The sequence below is a fragment of the Castor canadensis genome, chromosome 4, assembly GCF_047511655.1.
Source record: "Castor canadensis chromosome 4, mCasCan1.hap1v2, whole genome shotgun sequence".
Lineage (NCBI taxonomy): Eukaryota > Metazoa > Chordata > Mammalia > Rodentia > Castoridae > Castor > Castor canadensis.
Window position 1 is genome coordinate 33,570,384 of NC_133389.1, and position 22,541 is coordinate 33,592,924.

General features: G+C 33.9%; 1 protein-coding gene across 14 annotated transcripts in view; it reads right to left on the minus strand.

Moving 5' to 3' along the window:
* The window catches only part of Pik3c3 (phosphatidylinositol 3-kinase catalytic subunit type 3), a 333,132-nt gene that overhangs the window by 226,111 nt on the left and 84,480 nt on the right, over nt 1–22,541 (minus strand). For 10 of the 14 annotated variants that reach the window (XR_012447049.1, XR_012447050.1, XR_012447051.1 and 7 more), the window contains exons 22-24: nt 14,794–14,962; nt 9,252–9,342; nt 2,070–2,156 (exon numbers count right to left, since the gene is read on the minus strand). Coding sequence is in view for 9 of the 14 variants with exons in the window: in XM_074069908.1 (XP_073926009.1) it covers nt 2,070–2,156; nt 9,252–9,342; nt 14,794–14,962 (347 nt within the window). In the remaining 5 variants the exon portion in view is untranslated. Of the gene's footprint in view, nt 1–2,069; nt 2,157–6,641; nt 6,688–9,251; nt 9,343–14,793; nt 14,963–22,541 lie in introns of all 14 variants that reach the window. The other 4 variants (XR_012447053.1, XR_012447052.1, XM_074069917.1 and 1 more) reach the window with 3 other exon arrangements.

The window sequence follows — 22,541 nt, forward strand, 5'->3', positions numbered from 1 at the left end:
TCCTTTGTGATAGCATTTCCCTGTGCTACTACAAAGAATTATTATGATAGGTCTATAATTTCCAAAGATAAGAGATTTTTTTCTTTTACTTTATGTTTAAAGTTATAGTTGATTTTTAACTAGAAAAATCAGCATGTGTCTGTCTGTATGTCTCAGATACCTGTGTGTTTTTTTTGTGCCCCAAAAAAGCAAAAGCCATGCTGGGCACAGACAGGCATGCCTGTAATCCCAGATACTCATGAGGCAGAGGTAGGAGGGTTGTGAGTTAGAGGCCAGACTGGGCAAAGTTAGTGAGACCTTATCTCAAAAACAAAATAAAAACTAAAGGGGCAGCAGGGGCATAGCTCAAGTAGTAGAGTGCCTGCCTAACCAGGGTGAAATTCTAGGTTCAATCCCCAATAGCCACAACTCCAAAAAGTCCAATGTTACTGAATGACTACTTTGTAAAACACTGAACAAAGCAGTATATTGGCAACATGTGTAACTCCTTGATGGCTCTGCAGCAGGTACTATGTCCATCTATTCAATGTACAAACCGAGATAGAGAATTTATGACGATAACTCAGAGACCCTTAACTGATAAGGGATAAAGAAAGGACAAACTGTTCAACAATCGATAGCCTCAGCTCAGTATACTGAATTGGAGTGATACCATGTGAATGGACAGCTTGGCAAGTCTTGGTAGAAGAGAGGTAAAAGGAAGGTAGACATAAAAAGTAAAGGGCAATTTGGTAGAGGCACATCTAAGGGTTTATCTCAGTTCTCTCATTACTGGATTATGATAACAACCATCATGTTCTTGAGTTTAACCCTTTGTTTTTCTTGATTTCTACCTAGGCAGTGTGTCTGACAACTTGGGAACTATTTTAAAGGGAATAAACTTTAACCCAATTTATCAAAGCTTGCATACTTACATAAGTGCCTAAATTATAGAGAGAGAAGATATGTATTTTGCACAAAATATTCTATATGCAATATGAAAACATTGTAAGGAGGTTTGATTGCATAGAGTTAATATAGGTATCATATTTGCTGACTTCAGTTAGGTTTCCTATTACTTTCCCATTGGTGCTTAAGGTTCTAAATCATTTTCTTCAAGCTATGCTCTGTCAGTTTATACAATTTCTATAGGTTTATCTTTAAACTCACTCATTTCTTTTAATGCCTTTCCCAATCTGTTGTTTAGGCTATAAACTCAGTATTTCATTATAGCCACTGTACTCAGCTCTAGAATTTTCATTTTGTTCTTTCTTCTTCCTGGTTGTTCTTTGTTGGAACACCCCACCCCATCTGTTAAGTCACTATATGTTTATTTTCCCTTAAGCTCTTGAATACAATTATAATGGCTACTTGACAGTGCTTTTCTGATAGGTGTAACATCTGGGTCAACTCCGGCATGTTTCTACTCATATATCTGTCTGTTTCTTCACATATATCTAGTGACTTTTTTTTTTAGTAAGTACTGCACAATTTGAACTGTATGTTATGGAAGAACAAATTAAGTTGTGTTCTGGTTAAGAGTCAGTACAATAGGCAGTTAAACTGGTCGATAAAAAATTCAAACACTAAGCAGTTTGGAAAACTCTGCTCAGATTTTAAACTTCTGGCTACTGCTTCATCATCTAATAAGATCTTGAGTTCTGCACGGTTTCATATTCAGTCAGGATTGGAAACATTTTCATGCAGATTAGGGGAAGGATGAGTTCACTTCCTCTGTGACTCTCATTTTTCCAGAATTTCTTTCCTAAATTTCTGGCTATTGCACTACCCTCAGACACTATCCTCTTACATCTCACTAGCATGCCTACACCCAAAACAATCTGGAATGCACTGACATGCAAAAGGTTATAAATTTATAAATCTTATCCATTGCTGTTCATCTTTCAAAGGCAGACACTTTTGTATTTATGTTTGGTTTTGGTTACTCCCCAGTCCTCCAAAGAAAACTGTTTATTTGTTACCATATTTTAATATTATAATCTGGATCAGTGTCTCTTTTTGAAATAAAGTACTCTAATGCTTAGTACATTGGTTATACAGTAGAATATCCTTCTAAATGGAACTACTACCGTTTTTCCCAATGATTCACATGCAATTTTGTGCCACACTGGAACCAATTCAACCACCATCCATTTGCAAGAAACAAAACAGCTTCTCTGAAAGATAGTCATTCCATCAGTAATAAAATTTCAGCAGTGGACAATTACATTTTGAAAAGAACATTTTACCATTACCCTTTACCAGCTCCTCAAATGATCTAAAAGAACAGGTGAGTCAAAACACATCCAGCTATGTGCTGCATAAACACATTTCAGTCAACAACAGACACACACATGACAGTCATCCTATAATATTATAGTGGTGCTGAAAAAGTCCTAGCACCCAGTGACATTCTAAGTCTTAATGTTGCAGTATAGAGCATTTCTCGTGTTTGTAGTTACACTGGTATAAATAAATCCACTTCACTGTTAGTGTATAAAAATATAGTACATGCAATTATGTATAGTATATAACATTTGATAATAAATGACATCATTGATTTTTGTATGTACTGTTTTACATTATCTTAGATTGTACTCTTTCTACTTAAAAAATTTTTACTCTAAAACAGTATGCCATGTTATACCAGCAGCAGCCTCATACATCTTGTGTTTACATCTCTCCATTACATCATTTTCTCTTGTATTGAGTTTAATACCTTCTCATTTTGTTCATCATGGCTCTACAGGCAATAAATTATACTAAAAATTCATACCATATCACCTAAGCATGTAGAGGCTATACCATCTGAGTTTGTGTGACTATACCCTCTGATGTTCACATGACAACAAAATTATCCAATAGTGAACTTCTCAGAATGTCATTAAGTAACACATGATTGTATTACTTCATTTTACTCTACGATATACTCTATGATATTTCAAAGTCAAATATTTGATTCTGTGCTTGGATGAGCTATCAAGCGCACATCAACAACTGATAATTCACAGACATACAGAGTTTTAGTAAACTTTAGGACTATTTGGCTCTACTTGCTTGTGCTTCCCATTGAATACAGTGGACATCTCTCTTGTGAAATGCTTCTGATTTCCTTTAAAAATTAAGCTACAAGTGTATGTTTTTAGTAACTCAGATGTGAAGTGTCAGGCTATAATGAAAATGTGTTGCCATTAATTAAAAGATGTTAAGTGTAAAACTATTATCTGAAAATGGGACTTAAAACTCAAGAATCCAGTTGTTATTTCCTAGACCTAGAAGGTCTACTTGAGTTGTGTTGAGACTAGAAATGTGTTGTAGAGCTTTGTTTGGGGAATGGCACTACATGCTTAAGAATGTACAAGCATAAAGAGTATACATCAAGAAGAACAGAGTATAGATATGTCATAAAAATTTAACTTTTTAATTAATTTTATTAGCCTCAATTTAAATACATTTTAAAAACTGGAAATGCAACATCTTATTTTTCTTTAAAAATATGTAAATATAAGTTGGGTGTGGTGGTACATGCCTATAATCCCAGTGCCAGGGAAACTGAGGCAGGAGGATTGTGAATTTGAAGCCAACCTGTACTACATGGTGAGATCCTGTCACAAAAAGTGTAAACATTTAATGATTACCAGATAGAAATAAGTGAATATGTTTCCTTAAATTTGAAGACTTATTTAAAACTGTATGATTCTACTCTGTCCCTGAGAATTTAACATGGTGTGTAGAAGGACAACCATTCCTAAGAAATAAGGGCCCTTGCTATTCAATCTGTTCTTCTGACAAATCTTTGATGGCTGATACTATTTGTTTTAGATCTTATATTTCAGGCAACAGAGATAATTCCACGGATGAGGAGATTTTTAGGAGTCAGAATTTAACCGTCATGAAAAGCTGTGCTTAAAATAACTCAATGTTTAGCATCTCTGAAAGAGTAGCTTCCATTAAAAGAAAGACTTTCCCCCATTAAATTCTTCTTACTTAAAAAAGAAGATTCAGAAAAAAATGTTTTCCTGCACCAATTTTTTAATAATTTAACCACAAAAGTAATTATAAGAAATGAATAAATTTAGTTCATCAGGGTAAAAGGAAAAAATTTAATCTAGATTATTTTCTTGCTGAGTTCATTTATTACTTGAGAGGTATCAGAATTAAAAGAAAACTCTTGGTTTATTAAAAACCAAAATTTAAAAGAATAATTTTTTAATAATGAAAACTAAACTCGCAAACTTAACTATTGCTAAAAAGGAATCAATGCTGAAAATTATTTGAAATAAGACATGAGTAAGACAAAGAAAAAAAAAAAGAAAAACATTTCGTTGCCAAAATTCCAGCAGAGAAGATGTGTATTTATTTATTTACTAAACTTATAGGCATCAAAGGTAATTAAAATGTACAGATCATTTAAAATAGATCTTTAGCTAATTTGCAACTGCTTGTAATATGTACAATTTCTTTGTTTTAAAGTTTATTAAGGAATCAATTTAGAAGAGAAATATATCCATTTCATTCTTCAAAACAAAACAGTATTATCTTTAAATTACTCTGAATAAACATTTACTGTGGTATAAAGGCTTCTTTTTAATTAATGAACTAAAGGACAATATGAATGAAAAAGCACTGACTATAAAGTGGTCATCTTTATATGTTTATCCATTAAACTAGTTCTTCTCTTTATTGCCGCTCCCCACCCCCCATTAGAGTTAAATAAATTAAAAAAAAAAAAAAAAAAAGCTTGGAAGATTTGAAAGTCCTCAAAGTTAAGGCAACTGTCTTTGTCCAATACACTATCCCTAGCAGCAAAGTTAATGATTTGCTAGGGAATACATATTTTTTTATAGCAAATGTTATACTTTCTGTTCAGACACTCTATAGAAGTTCATGCATACTATACAAGTTCTCCAATGAGTCTTATTTCTGCAGCACAGATTTATAAAATATGTTCTTTGAATTTTCTCAGAAGGAGCTCCTACCTTCTTGCTGAGGCCTTTTCTGGACACCATATCTAAAATTTCTAAATCACTGCCAATTCAAAATGCCTTTCCCTTTATGTTTTTCTCCCTATAAAACTGACCAACAGCTAATAAGCTGAAAATTCACCATTTTCTTTTTTTGGTTTATTTATGCATTTATTTATATGTGCATACATCGTTTGGGCCATCTCTCCTCCCTGTTCCCCTACTCTTTCTCCCCCTTGCTTCCAGGCAGAACCTGTTCTCTCTTCTCCAATTTTGTTGAAGAGAAAACATAAGCAATAATAAGAAAGACAGAGCTTTTTTTGCTAGTTTGAGATAAAGATAGCTTTACAGAGAGATTCCTAGCATTGCTTCCATGCACATGTGTATTACAACCTAAATTGGTTCATCTCTACCAGACCTCTTCACTTCTTCCCAGTCACCTTCCCATAGTGATCTCTGTCATTTTAAGATTATTACATTCACTCCTCTCCTGTAGGCACATCAAACACTTTCAAGTTTTGGCTTTTCTACCTTTCCCTAGTCATCCCACGTGTTCTCCCCTTAGTGTGTGACCCATGTTCAATAATAGTACTACATTTTCCCTAGATCTAAAGTCCGCATATGAGGGGAACATACAATTTTTGGCCTTCTGAGCCTGGCTAACTTCACTTAAAATGATGTTCTCCACTTCCATCCACTTACTTGACTAGATTTCATTCTTCTTCATGGCTGAGTAAAATTCCATTACATATAAATACCACATCTTCTTAATTCATTCATCAGCAGTGGGGCATTTTGGCTGTTTCTATAACTTGGCTATTGTGAATAGTGTTGCAATAAACATGGGTGTGCAGGAGCTTATGGAATAACCTGAGTTGCATTTCTTTGGGTATGTATATCCCTAGGAGGGGGATTGCTGGATCATATGGCAGATTTATGTTCAGATTTTTAAGAAGCCTCCAAATTGTTTTCCAAAGTGGTTGTACTAGCTTACATTCCCACCAGCAGTGTATGAGGGTTCCTTTATCCCAACATCCTCGCCAACATGTGTTGTTGGTGGTGTTTTTGATTATAGCAATTCTAACACTTTTCTTATCTACTTCTCTTACTAGAAGGTAAGCTCAACGAGGGCAGGGAAATTTTGTCCTATTTATTTTTATAATGCAAGCAATAGCACAGGACTTGAGATACAGTAAACAGTGCAAAAATACTCTTGAGGGAATGAGTAAAGTATAAAAATATTCATGGGGAAGATATGCTCAAAACTACAGAAGAATGATTACCCTTAGGATAGAACAATGGGGTTAGTTCAATTAAATACTAATTGTAGTATTTTCATTCATTAATAGGATCTAAATAGAGAAAAATGTTAATATTTATTAAACATGGGGGGAGAGTAATGGATGTGTTTTACATAAAAATGTGCATTTTCTATGATTCATATATTTCACATAAATACCTGTTAGTAAGAACCATAAATATTATACCTAAGTAATAAACTGATGTGATCTAGTTATTTGTTGTTGGAAATTTTTCTATGCTTTTGTTATTCTAACATCAAATACTTTTGTTTTTATCAACATGCATTATTTTTATTAGAGTACCTGGAGACTTTTGTTCTAAATTATTAGCTTTAAAGAATTAAAAAACAATTTTTGAGTGCTTTTCTTATAACCAAACATTGCATGACACACTCACTCTGTTGATGTTTGTGACTGATAATAATATGTTTAAAATTTTGAACCTGTAGGGAAGAAAAAAAAACTCTCACCTATCACAAGTTTCATAGCCATGAAACTCTATAACAAAAAATATATTAACAATAAAAAAGCATATAAATTAACTTATAATATGTATGTTTTATGAAGTCTTCAGAAAATGAAGACCCAAAGAAACCGGAAAAACTGTATATATTCTATCTACACTTCTGATGAAGTGCATAGTTGTACAAAAACATCATTGGGCAAAAAGGGGTATGATCCAGTTAATGTTAATAATTTGAAATAAAGTAGGCAACGTCTGTTTGCTAAGATTTTTTAGGGGCATCTCTATGTGACATTCCTTTTCCCTGAGTATGGGACAGGGCCACTTTGAAATGAGGGTTTTATGACCTACTTTAGAAAAAAGTCAGAGAATTTTTATGTGGTCTGAATCAGCGTCATAGACATGTTTCTACTTCTGCTGCTTTTTTAATTGTCAAAGTACCATTTTGGAGGGCTGAACCCCATCAACTCCACTGCACATTTTTGGGCAATCATTTTTCTAACAAATAAATCTGAATCTGATAATCAAAAAAGTCATGGATAATTAAACTGTTTGAAAGAAACTGACACTATAATAAGTTAAGGACACAGGAAAATATCATTTCACTTTGTTATAGTAACTGAAATAATTTGAATAAATTGTACTACTTTGAAAACTTCAGCCTGAAACACACTGTTGTGCTTCCCTAGTCGGCGTTGATTCAGGAGGCCAATGTGAAAGTTTTGCAATTAGTAGTATTTTGAAGTAATGTCAGCAATCATTTTATCAAAGTATAAAAATCTACCTCTTGAAAAAATCATCCAATATGAAACATTAATTTAAGCCAATTCCAGCATGTTTCCAATATTATTATGATTTTAGTGTTAAGTTTATGCTGTAACTGGCTGCATTACATTCTTTATAAAACACCAGAACACAAAGAAATCTTTTATGAAATATCCCTTTAAGGGAAAATATGGTAAAATACTTTTTGCTTTTAAAAGCTTACTTAACTGAAACTATAATAAACAGATAGAGAATACTGATCTAAAAGGAAAATGACTAGTGAACAGGCTTTTGTTTCTGCTTTTTTCATAAAATGAATTGCTTCGTGTTTTAAAAGACAGTGCTAAAAAGATAGCTGGTAACAAAAGGGAGCTAACATTACTTCCTAAAACAGAAAGAGATGAAACAAAAGATCTAGCAAGAACACGAAAAATTTAGCTTAACTGACCAAATAAATTGTCAAACTCGGTTTGACAAATACTGACAGATTCTCATAAATGACTTCTGAACATCAGCAGTCAGGGAAGAGTGAATGTATGACAGATATAAGATAAATGACTTAAAGTAAACAGCAAAACGACTCTGAATATAGCAGATGCAAACAAAAACCACTACATTTGAAATCTGGTGCTGTTACTGATTGTAACTGAGGAAATTCTCATTAACTAATTATATTTCTTGATGGATGAGTTTCAGTCAATAAAATGTGCATAAAATGACAAAAAATAAGACATAACAAAAACTAGTGTGGTAAATAGTCTATTTCCTATTGGAAGAAAAAGAAATTTTATTGAATAGTGCTGCTGGATAAAGGAATACATGGAAAAAGCTAATGTGCCAGTTGCCAAAAATAAAAGAATCCTAAGCCCACAATTTTCTTCGTTGATTAAGTAATAAAATATTTACATTAAAATTCATCTCACTGCTTTTTACCAAACTCTTTTTCCTATTTAGTCTCTTTCATGTGCAATCATGTAGTTATGTAATAATATTCAAAGTCAGTTATATGAGAAAGGTGAGAATTTTGGTGCCACTTCTTTCACACATGAGAGCAACTCCATCATTGACCTTCAGTAATTTTATACTTCCACAAGTAAAAAAACTACACTTTCTTTTTTGAAAGCTTATTACTGATAATTATACTGATATTTAATATTACCTAATATTACCTTTGGGCAAATATCTCTTCCCCATCAATAAATAAAAGAATCAGAAACTAGTTCAGATAAAAATCTTCAGATCCAGTTTTCCTCCCATCTCTTGCTAGAATTCAAGGTAGATAGCTGTGAATGACCATGACAACTCATCTACAGGATAACTTTTCTTTGCAGGCCAAGTTAAAAATTGCTTATGACACAGTAATAAGCCCCATACCAAAGAGTATGATGGCAAGGAAAAAGAATAGCTGTTTTCTCTTATATGATAAAACATTCTCAACACATTTCACCTGGGAGAGCCAGGAATCAGGCATCTTATTTACAATATTAAAGGAAAAGGAAACCTTTTAAGGACAAAGAGCCCTGGTTGTAGTAGTTATGACTTTTGTATGTGACTATGGGTAGGAACAGGGAAGGGAACAGAATAGAAATGGTTACAGAGGACTTGAGAGATTACTACATTATGGAATGTGGAAAAGATAATTATACAAAAGGTCTCTTTCTTAGTTTATATTACTTAATATTCTATAGGCTGGGACAGCAAGGGGAAAAGGGCTGTTAAACCCTAATGATTTTTGTATGTGAAAAGTATACCATGATACATGAGGATGTACAAAATTACCTTTTTCACAGTTTTATCTGGTTCAAGGGCAATATCTGGAATGTTTGCATCAACCATTAGTGAAAACAAATTCAAAATCAGATTTGAATACCTAAGAGAGAAAAACAGAAAAAAAAACAAAAACAGAAAGAAAAAAACATGGGTTAGAAGTTTGCATTTGTTTCTCATATCAAGAATACTTCTAGAAGTGGTGGTACTTGGAGCTTTACAATGATTACTATTAATCCAGTGAAAATAGAATGTAACACAATTCATCAGCTATCTCAAAGAAAAGCAAGCCTTGAAAAAAAATCTCATTTTGGAGTCTTTCATATAATACCATTTCTAGGATCCATACTATGAAACAAACTTTTGGGTACCCATCTAATAATGAAATTCTTTTCTTTCTTTACAAAGTATATTCTTTTTAGGGCCAGGCACAGTGGCTCATCTCTATAAATCCAGCAGATCAGGAGGTTCACAGTTCAAGGTCAGCTTGGATAAAAAGTTAGTGAAACCCCTTCTCAACCACACAACTGGACTTAGTGGTGTGTGGCAGTCCGAGCTCTTAAACATTTTCCCTAGGACACTTAAGCTGAGTGGCCCCTTCTTATCACTATTGTGACACCAAGAAATTCAGGATTGACTTTGGGGATAGATGTGAGTAGAGGAAGTTTTGGCCTTAGGTAATGAAGGTTTTTAGCTGGTCTCAGAAAAAGGGTCAACACGACTGCCTTGCGTTTTCTTCTCTAAAAATGGAGGTTAGAATTTAAGTAATACAAAAGCTTTATTCCAGGCATTTACCTGTGGATAATAAAAGTGCACAAGCTATTAGTTAAAAGCTGTTTAATCCTTGAGTTATACTGGCAATGGAACTTACATACAAAAATGACAATTCATACAGGATTTTCAAATTACCCATTTTATGATTTTTCTGCATTTTATATTACACATGAAAATCAAGAGGGACTATAATGAAAACTTCTACCTTGACGCAGTCTTGTAATTGTCTCTAACTCACTTAAATACTTGACGATAATTGCTAAACACTTTAACCTAGCTTTAAGTTACTGACTTCCTTGTGGGAACTGATAAAAGCATACTACCAGGTGTCCGCTTCTATTCATACAATTTTGTTCATTCAACCAATAAATATTTACTGAGTACTGAACTAACCATATATGCTGTTTTAGGCACTAGGGATACAGTGGTGACTAAACAAGCTCCATACATTCATGAAGGTTATGGCTGTGAAGGAGGGTGTAGACTCAGATAATAAGCTGATAAAATAATTTTATGTCTGCTTGACTAAGAAAAAGATTTAAAAAAAAAACTAAAAATAAAGCCAAGGAAATGAGCAAGAGATTGATGGAACAGGGAGAGAAGGAATGATGGTCTTATCTGAAATGCATTGGAGAGACATACTCTGGAACACATTTTTAAAAGCTCACAATGGTTTCTTATAAGGAGTAAGAATGGAGGTAGGGAAACCATGTCACAGACTTCCAGATGGAAAAGAAACAACATAAAGGCCATCAGGCTACATTGTGGGGATAGAGTATATGATACTTCCTGATTGTTTCAGTGGAGGTGGGGTGGAAGATAGAGGAACTGAATGTTACTAGATTGATTTAGTTTAAGTAACTGATAACAAGGTTATTCACTAAAATAAGAAAGACTCTATGGAGGAGGAACAGGGTATCAGGTAAGGAAGAGAAAACTCTGTATTAGACAAGTGGAGGTTGAAATTCCCACTAGATTCTTAGCAGACAGGTCAACTATGTCATCAGGTGTATCTCAGAGAGGATATGAGGGCTGACTGTATTATGAAGCCATCAGCTTTTGAATCATTCTGAATCAAAACTGGCTAAATATGGGAAAGGAAACACTTTGGGGGGAGGCCAGAGATGACCAGCCTTAAACCCTGTATAAAGATAACAAAACACTTAGAAAGTTCAATGTGTAAAAGTTAAAGGAGGGAAGAAATTAGTGAAGAAGTAGGAGTGGGTAGTGAAGCAAGAGGAAAATAAAGAAGTAAGTTACACTTAATCTGAGAAAGGCTTTCACGGACAAGGGGATGCTAACTGTGTCAAAAGTTGCTAGGAAGCAAAGTGATCACTGGATTTGGCATAGGTAATTATTTATCTATTTTAGTAACAGAGTAGAAGCCTTACAAAGACAGCTGAGGGAAGAAAAAGAGTGATAAAGACAGTGAGAAGAACACAGATTGCTGGAAAAACAGAAATACAATGTTTACCAATATCCCTGGCCTCTTCCACTTGATGCCAGTTGCACTGACCCAGATGTGACAAGCAAAACATGTCTCTAGACATTGCTCACTCTGCCCTTTGGGGAGAAGTCCCCCAGGAGATAGCCACTGACTTTAACTTTGTGGTTAGAATACACAGTTGTTTGATTTTCTTCAGTTTCAAACAATTGTGTCTCTGGACAAATGAAATAGGAAGGCAGATCATTCTGATCAGAGATGGAGTTTTAGCTGGTGAGGGTCCTGAATAAAATGTCCTAATTGTAGTGATTATATTTTTGGGCCATAAAATTTAGTGGAGGAAACAGTGAGAATGTGAGGCAGATTATGCATGATGGTAGGCTGACAAGAATAGAACTATCAATGAAGTAGAAGATCTGAAGGAATAGGGTCACATTTAAAACTAAACTGAAAGGATACAAGTGTCACTCAAGAGCAGAAAGTTTGGAGTGTAGACTTTGGAGGGATAAATTACTATTATTGATTAGAGGCAGGTTCTAAAAGATGAGGACAAATCCAAAGAGTCCAGAGGTTGGCTGAACCATCCATGTGGATACTGAAGTCACAGTAGTAGTCCCAAAGAAGACAACAAATTTCAATGCAGAGTATGAGGCAGAAACAGGTTGATGATGATTAGCACGAGGTAACACATCTGATAGTGTGAGCTTCAGTTGAATTGTGTGAGTGTTCATTTGTATTCTTTATAATGCAGGTAAAAAAATGGTTTGAAAGTGGCAATAAGGGACAATATGGCTATCCTTCTCAATGGAAATAAAGATGATCCACTTGAGAGGGCTGCAAGGAACATGGTGTCAGTCGAGTACAGCTAGCTGCTACATACAGTGTTATAAAAAAATGTTCTTTTAACTAAGATTCAATTATTCATACTCTGCTTTGTTGCTTATGCAGTATCTTCCTATCTTGCCAGGAGGGAAACCTTAGGAATGTACTACTAGAAAGAGAATACAAGGTTCAATTTTGAAAAAAAATATACATACATACATATATATATATATATACACGCATATATTTGTGTACATATATATACGCATATATATGTGTGTGTATATATATATATTTGTATCATCAGTACCTAACATAGTGTTTGCATAAACATGGTTTAAAGAAGTTTTGTTTTCTTTGAATACGTAAGTTTAAAATGTTTCAGTATTACTATCATTGCCCTAAGAGTAAAAATAAATTTATCAATTGATTACTGTGTAATATGTATTGCTTGATTAAAAAGAGATAATATATTTTGTCACATGAAAATCACCACACCATTAAATGTGTTCTCTTACCTACACAAATGTAATCATTCATAGACTTAGTTCAAAAGAGATTCCAAACAAACTTATGAGTATAAAATCAATTTGTATGTCCTAAAGGCAAGTTTTTTTCTAACCAAACCATAATGTTAACCAAAATATTAAGAGTCCATCTGATCTTAGTTGAAATACAGTGAAACTTTTAAAACTGAAAAATAAAATTTTTTATGAACTTAGCTTAAGATTATTGAGATTAATCCTTTTGTGATTTTTCTTTGTAGTGAAGTGTAGTAACCTGCCTTGTTTTTACACTCTACTGAATTCGTACTAATCTACTACCAACGACAGTTTATAAAGCACATTGTTTTCCTTTGGCTCTCAATAAGATAGCTTTAGCTATCATTCCATAATATCTCTTCACTAAGATCAGCATGGTTCCATGTAGTTTAATATAGGCTTTGACTATTTCAAATTAAAAATCCCAAATATCAAAGAGTAAACTGAAAAAACTTTTGCATCACTAAACAAACTGAAGGAATGATGATCTCATTACTCTTTTAGCATGTCTGGAGAGTAAAACAAGAGTCATTCTGTCACCAAAACCATAAATAATGCAGCTATCTGTAAAACACATGGCATAGTATTTGTGACAAATAAAGACTGTCAGTTTAAAATGAGGCAATTTAGGGGCTAGAGGTATGTTCAAGTAGTAGAGTGCTTGCTTAGCAAGCTCAAGGGCCTGAGTTCAAACCTAGGTACCACCAAAGAAAGTAGCTTGGAGACAATGAAAATCTATTTAGTCTAGGCAAAATTAAGATTTACGGTTTTTGGGGTTTTTTTGGCGCTACTAGGGTTTGAACTTAGGGCTTCACTCTTGCAAGGTAGGCACTCTACCACTTGAGACACTTCACCAGTCAAAAACAAGAATTAATATAGGACAGCCATTCCCCTAAGAAAAACAGAATCAATATCACTCAGAAACATGGTACGAAAGCAGAAATTTGGGGTTGGGGGGGTTCTATTCAAATATTTAGCAATGCATTAAAAAAATATATACTGAGTGTTGTTCTAAGCACTACATGAACAACTGAGGTTACAGAGACAAAGGCAGAGCCCACAGGCAACTGACTGACTACTGGTTGTATTTTCACATGGAAGAGTTTGCAGATATGGCTCCTGCATTGGGATTGTCTGTTGAACTAAGAAAATTCATTCTGCATATTAAGGTCAAAACTCCCATTAGAGTCGAATGATCCTGTCATCTTTACTGACTAATCATCAGAACATGATTATTTTCTGACCTCTATTCATGTTCAAATAAACATGACTTTTATTTTGTTCCTGATGATATATGGCATTCAGTCTTAAGTAAATTGGGTTCAAAGAAGCAGAGATATAGTGACATTGAAGAAAAAAAAGAGCTAGAGAAAAATCAACATCTTTTTATAGCAGGATGAGTGCAGAGGTATTAAAAAGACAAAAATCATTTACTCTTTTATCATTGAAAAACTTCTGAATGTTCCTAAAGAACATCCCAAGCTGAGGGTAATGAAGGTGCTAAAGAACAAAAATGAATGAACTAATATCCAGCTCAGTAAGTTAAATGCTTCATTCTTTAGAACTCAGCAGTGACTGCAAAGCTCAGGACCGCCTTCAGGGAGATCTGAATGGTGTGAAGCTTCTTAACTTTTTCTCTATGCCAGTACTGTCAAAGTACACAGAGCACAGCTCATTACAATGATGTCAAGCCCTAACTTTGAAGCCCGCCTGTTTGCTTCATCTTGTATAACGCTTAGCTAGGGAGAATTTAGCAATGTGATAATTAGTGAGATAGAAGAAATTTTGTGTCTTTTTCCTTTGGTATCAGACTGCTTATCAAAACAGGTATCAGGTGTATATTAACAAATATTGCTGTCTGTGTCATTCTGAAAAAGGAAGTAATGCTAATGAATGCATACATCTGAACAACTTACTTACATGCTCTGTAAAATAAATTCATCAGAATTCTCTGTGAAGCAAATCAACTTACCTTCGAAGATGGAGAAAAGCGGTGTAACACTGCTTACGGAACTCTTGGTACTGCTCACTCTGGGTGCCCCCCATTCCTTCTACCATTTCTTTATTCAGTTTCATTGGAGGAGGAAGGGGCTTCGGATCTCGACCCAATATATATCCAAAGTCTATGTGGAAGAGTTTGCCTGAATGTTGAAAAGAAACTCATTTGTTTCCAGAATTATCCTTAAAACTGGGAAGGAAATATGTCATATAGTTGGTATAAACAGTGTCTTTTCATAAAAAATATTAGTTCATGGTGGGGGCATGGCTCAAGTGGTAAAGAATTTGCTTAAAAGCACAAGGTCTTGACTTCAGTCACTAGTACTATCAAAAACAAAACAAAGACAAATGTGAAATCTAGTTCTTAAACACAACATGACTGACAGGACAGTAAAACATGTTCTGCTTAGGAATGGCTATCAGTGGAAGGTCGGGGGTGGGGAGCAGATAGGAGAGAAAGAAAAGAAGAAGGTAGGGTGAATATGGCCGAGTACTTTGTATGTATGCATGAAAACAGAACAATGAAACCTGCTGAAATTGTTTTAAGAGGGGATGGAGTGGTGGTGAGGATGATCATGGGAGTGAATTTGACCGGGGTGCACTGCATGCATGTATGAAAATATCACAATGAAATCCCTTTGTACAGCTAATATATGCTAATAAAATGTTAATAATTAATGAAAAATAAACAAGTTTTTTATTAGCTCACTAAATTGATTATTTCCAGACTTGAGAGTATCCTTCAAAACGTAATTTAAATCATTTAACTCACATTCATTCAGATCAAACTAAGCTTAAAATCATCTCACAGTAATATTAATTTAAAAATTTAAACCCTATATTTAGGTCTCCAGAATCAAAGACAGTCAAAGTCTGGAAAACCTTTTAGGAGTCAGCAGAAACTAGTAGTAGCAAATTTCTCCTGCTAATAAGTTTTGTTGGGTTGCCCTCTATGTAATAGACCATTTCTTTTACTTAAATATTCCTGGGATGAAACCCTCCTTTATGACTACTCAAAAAAAATTTCCCCAAATTTCAAATTATATTGTTATCTCCATTTGTGAACAATCTTGAATTAATCTGTGTCACACATTAGCTGCAGACTAGGAAACCAAACACAGTGTTCATGTCTGCCAAGAGCAGAACAGCTGCAGTTCCTGTTCAGATAAACCTTATACTAATCATCTAAATTCACAGGACAACAAGGAATATGATAATTAACTCTAGAGGATGATTCACCATAGAATTCGGTCTTATGATTTAGAAATAGACATTAAGTATGGATGCCCTGTTAACACAAAAAGCAACCTTATGGTTGCTTTTGCTGTTCCATGGCAAAGATTTAGGATTTATGGCTGTTTGTGCCCTGCCGTATCCTAGCCTCAAAATAGTTTCTGGCACATAGTGGGCACTTCCTGAGCCACACCCCCAGCCACTTTTGCTTTAGTTATTGTTCTAAGAGGTCTTGCATTTATGCCCTTGCCAGTCTGAACGGTGATGCTCCTATTTATGCATCCTGAGTAGCTGAGATAACAGCTCACACTATCATATCCAGCTTTGATTGCTTGAGGTGGGGGTCTTGTAAACTTTTGCTCCAGCTGACCTCCAATCATTATCCTCTGGATCTATTTCTTGAGTAGCTAAGATTGTAATTGCAAGACACTATGCCTGGCATACAACCTATCTATTCTTATAACATCTTACGACCTGCTTTACATGGAAACTTCTCCCCCATTGTATTATTTGGGAAACTTAATTTTTTTTGCCCTCAAGAGTAACAGCCAAAGGCTTATTTTCTTAAACTGTATTTATTGAATTTTTGAACACTTTGAAATATTTTTACAAATGGACCATATACTTAACTATATTTTTCTGTCTACTACTTTGCTTAGGCATTATTACTGACATTAGGCCACTGAAAGAGCTTGTCATTGAAAGAATGACAAGCATAGAAATGACTGATTATAAGGCAATGTGCAGGTCAACAGGGATGAAATGGCAGTGCTTGAAAGCAGTAGCAGAGCTACGTGTAATACAAAAGAACTTTCGTGTCTCACTTCATCAAACATGCGACCTTGACAATGCTGCTTAAGCTCTCTAAACTTTACTTTCTAAATTGTAAAATAGGGTAGTATTGATAACTACCGCAAAAGGCAGAATTAAAAGGGAATACAACTAATTATGCATCACCTGGTACACAACAAATACTACAGACACTAGTTACCATGATTATTTTTACTACTGTTCTCAACTAAATTGTGTAGATGGGCGTGCAAACAAAATAACTACAACACCTTGACTAAGACAAGAATGATTACCTCTATAGTTTTGTCCCATTTTAGAAGGTGTGCCACTAAGTCAGAGAAGGAGAAGCACATTTTATTATGATGGGGCTTATTCAAAACTAAACCAAGGCATTTACTGTTTTATGATCAGGTCTCTTCAAGCTGGTAAAAATGTTATGTCTTCAAATACTACTTAAAAATTTAAATTATGAACTTTGCTCAAAATTAAAATCTTAATGTTTAAATATGTTTGAGAACACTGAATTGACATTTATATGTCCATTATATCTGAGAGGCACAACTGCCAGGAATTAGTAAAGTTAAACATTAAAAGAGAAGAGCAACCTTAGCCTTTGCAACTCTTAGGTTTCTTTCTCCCAAGAAAAAACTAAATGATAAACTAAGTTGGATATTTTAGATAACTTTGAAATTAAGAAAGAACTTAGAGAATCTGCCATGGTCAGACAGGTTAAGAAAAAACAAGTCTCTTAGGTAGTTATGGCATTAAATTCAAGTAAAATTTTAGATAGACAGTAGTACTATCTTCATATAAATCTAAAGAAAATTGGCCAGGTTAGTGGTTTATGTCTGCAATCCCAGTCACTCGGGGGGTGGAGATTGAGACGATTTAGTTTGGGAACAATTCAGGCAAAAAGTTAGTGAGACTCCATCTCAACAAATAAGCTGAGTGTAGTGGAACACACCTGTAGTCCCAGTTATGCTAGAAGCCCTAAGTAGAAAAATCAGAGTCTAAAGCCAACCAGGGCAAAAATGTGACACCCTATCTGAAAACTAACTAAAGCAAAAAGGACTAGAGGCATGGCTCAAGTGATAGAGCACTTGCCTAGCAAGCCTAAAGATCTGAGCTTAAAACCCAGTATCCCAAGAAAGAAGGAAAAGGAAAGAAAAGAATACTAAAATTATCTAGAGTGGACAGAATATGTACCAAATATGAGACATGGGCTTCACATATAAAAAGAAATATTCTATGTATGAATGGTCATAGTAACAACTACCCAGAAGTGTATTGTCTGAAGGTGGAATAAGTAGTTACAATATAACTACTGCACAGAAAACCACATTTGTTAAAATCATTTCCTTGTCTTTTTTATGTATTTGTTTTTTAACTTATAGCAGGTGTAAAACATTATGGTCAAATTGGAAAAATGGTCAGAATCGTATAAGAATTGATTGATTTTTAAAAATGGTTATTTCTAGTATAAATGGCACATGTAGGAGGGAGAGATGAGAAGAAATTATATTTAGATAAGATCGCAAAGAATCTCTAGAGAATGGAAACTTATTTGTTTCCAAAACATAATAAAGGTAGTAAAGACTTAGCTAAATGGTTCCTCTAGCTCATCAATGCATTTGGTAAGGCTGTCACTCCATCTCTGCTAATCAAAAACCTTATAGTGGATATCAAAGTCATTTGCTCACTTGGCTCTACTCCCCCCTACACTAAACTCTTAATAAACCAGTTATGGAGACTCATGTCTTATGTCCTGAAACCTAGGACAATTCTTAGCACACAGGAGTACTTAAGTGCATTTATTTGACCAATGCAATCTTAATTCCACGGTTACAGCTTAGACAACTTTTAACATTGCTGATGCCAGAAATTCTCTTCTAGAAGTTTGACAGTTGTATGCGAAGTTGTTTAGCTTTAGGTTTTTCCTTCACCTCTATGATGATCCATATAAAGTTACAGAGGCTGAGTACGGATCACCTGAATGCCACCCTATACTTAGTAATACCCTGTGATTTCAGTGTTTGAGGGTTGTTATCAAACAACAAAGCTATTTTATTTGTTGCCAGATAAAACTGACAGAATAGAAGCAGAATTAGTTATATCGATGCTCCTTGATTTATGACGGGGGCTTCATCCCCATAAACCACATAAGTTGAAAATATTATGAGTCAAAAATTCACTTACTGCACCTAACATACAAACATCACAGCTGAGTAACAGTACACCACTGAATGTTGTTTAGTTATACTCATGACTGCATGGGTGACTGGGAGCTACGGTTCATTGCCACTGCCTAGTAAAATGAGACTATCATAAAACACACTGCTAGCAAAAAAAGATCAAATTAAAAATTCAAAATGCAGTTTTTAATGACTTCATATCAATTTTGTGCCACTGCAACTTATTATTGAAAAATCAGAGATTATCTGTATCTTGAAATTATATGGCATCGAGAACAAAACAGAAAGTTTTAAGTAGTTCAAGAAGAGACAAGCAGTTTAAATCTTCCCAGGGATACGATAGGAAGAGCATTCCATCTCAAATTCACTCTATACTATCTATAATATACTCACATTGTTGAGTAGCAACTTGTGCAAGGCCCTGGGTTCAATTCCCAGTATCACCACAAAAGTGAAAAGTAAAGTAAAGAAAAGAGAAAAGAATAAAACCCCTCCCTTTCAGAATCCCAAAATGGGCTTCACCAGTCTCTAAACACAAATGAAAAAAGTTTTAGGGAGTTCCATATACTCTACTAGATTCGTAAAGGAAGTCTATGATTCAAAAATATGAGGAACTAGTTTTAGAGTAAGAAATCTGATCGCTGTCATGCTCACTGAAAAAGCATCTCCTAGTCTTTTAATGAGTTGGTGAAAAGTTAATGATCTCATTGCCTTTGACTAAACATACATTCTCGGTTCGTTAAGTGGTTTATTCACATTTTGAAGTTCCCAGTGATTGTCTACCTTTTTGGATACATGCCATTCTATCCTTCAAGAGATAAAGCAATGAGAAGCTCACGATATTTTAAGTGTAAAGGTAGTCTCCTTAGTTTTATTTAATTATGTAAATACTGTTTTGTTAACAGTGTAATTCCTACAGATAGTTGGTACTTGAGCAGATGACCAATCAGACCAGTTACAAAACTATTAAATATGGTGGATTAAATGGGCACCATGGTTTTAACAGGAAATCTAGTCCAATTTTCTGTGTTTCATTACAAGCACTACAGAAATCCCAATGTCTGCTACGCATCATTGCTTGCAAATGAAGGATATATTTTTATTCTTGTAAGAAAATTCTCATAGAACAAGATTATGACTCAATTATAAGGCAAAATGATTCAGTATCTTTGGAAGTTCAAAGAACCATGTATTTTGAAAAGAGGCTATCAATGTTTTAAAAATACTCATTCTCATAAATACAAAAGGAAATGCTTTTATAAAAGTTAGTATCTATAAATAAATCTCGTAAGGGTTTAAAAAATGCATTCTACAAAATGAAGTAAGTCTTAGGAATTCAAGAAATGTGGTCTTATACAAGTCTATCACTTTAAACAGTAAGGAAGTAAGTGTACATAAAACAAACCAATCCGACTGCTTACTGCAACTACTTCCATTTGTCTGACTTGGATAGGGAATGAGGTACTAATTAACTTTTCCTGATATTTGCCTAAGTGAAAAGAACTTATTTTTAAAACTGTAGTTCAAGACACCTGCAGTTCTTGGATTAAAGAGAACTGATGTTACTGAAATTAAAAATATTTAATAGAAAAAATATTTAGCAGAACTTTTAAAATTTCCATTTTGTCTAATAATTAAATGCAATCAATCTGAAAACTGTATTCATTCTGTTTTTAAACCTGTTTTGTTCCCCTTCTATTTGATACTTTTCTATTTTTTCCTATAATCCAAATTCTGTGATTCCTAATTCCAAGTTTTTGCCTGTCACTCTACTTCACACTGAGTTTCCCTGTGTACAACTTTTTTTCCATATAATCACACATTTTCCCACAAAATACCTTTATTTCTTATGTGAATGTATCTTTCCTGTCACTCTACCACTAATCCTACAAAAAAAAAAGAAAGTGGCAAACAACTACATATTTACAATAACCTGTATTTTTATTTTTGGAGTAAAAAAAAGATTTCTATACCTACACTCCCACTGCATTAGTACTTATTACTTAACCCTTTATGATATAGTTGTTTAGAGGTATTTTTAAATACAGTTAAAAGCTGAGTGATGATACGGTTCAGTAACAGTTTTGAGTGACAAAGAATAAGACATAAATGCAGATTAGTTATAGACATTGCAGTTATCTGGTAACTGATTTACATGATTTATTATTATTATTATTTCACATTCAACTGTTAGGATGAACTTCTTTTGAAGGGGGGCAGAATTAAGCTAACTAATGAAGAAGATACCATACCTAACTTAGACAGTATACCTGACTAGTCTAGTTCCATTCAAGAAAAATAATCTTTAAAATATCATACATTTTCATTTTTCCTACAATCATTAAGCCAAACGTAACTTACTCCCTACAATATTTCTTTCTTCTATAGAAACATTCTAATGTCAAAGCAGAACAATCACACTTTGAAGATGAAAAACAATGGATTTCGATGAGCAATTCTAAAATGTAGGTTTTTAGGACCCTTTTATGCTCTTAAAAATTGAGGACCCCAAAAGCCTTTGTTTATATGGGTTTCATCTACCAGTATTTGCTGCATCTGAAATTAAAAAATGACTTTAAAATATCAATCTATTTGAAAATAATCAAGTTAATTATACTTCAACATACCTTGCCTTTTCTGACTAACTTTTAAAACAAAAAATGCTAAGTTGGCATTATCTTACATTCTGTAAATCTCTTTAATATCTAGTGTAACAGGAAGCAGCTGTATTCTCATATTTGTTTCTTCTTTTGGTCTATTATGATATGTTGCTCTGGATTTTAAAAAGCAAAGAGAATTTTAATAAGCTTTTCAGATAGCTATGCATAGTTTTTTTTGCTATAAAAAATTAAGGGTCTTCCATACATTCTAAATAGTGTCAGAAACTCTGAAGCTGGAGCCTAGTAATCTCTGTATCAAGAGGCTACCAAGAAGATTCAGGTATAAGATGAAGTTTAGGGATGTCTGATCAGGCTTGGACTAATACAACTCACTTTAGTTAGGTTACTGTGGAGGGATATTGGTAAGATGAACAATGTGAATGTATTAAACTCATATTCAAAACTGTTATAGGTCCTTATGTTGTACAACTCCATTACTTTAAAATTTCATAAATGAGCTAAGTTTTTATTAATCTATAAGATGTATTTACTTTTTAGAAATTTAGTTTATAACTGCTATTGTATGGATAAACATTGAATAATTAGGCATCTTAAAAGTTAGCTTCCTCAAAAAGTTATTCATTGCTAAGTAAAACAAATGCAGACACTATCTAGCATTAAAGAATGCATCAACAGATAAGAAAATGTACATTTAAAAATTTTAAATTAGAATGTACAGTTTCACTCCAATGACTGGATATCAAACTTTGCCATATTTAAAAAAAAAAAAATCCAAAAGGAAGTAGACTGATTTCCCTCACAATCTGACCTCAAATTAGTCTAACCAGTCTCTATATTATGTGCAAATATAATGTTCATTTCAGCTTTTACTGGAATGTTTGCTT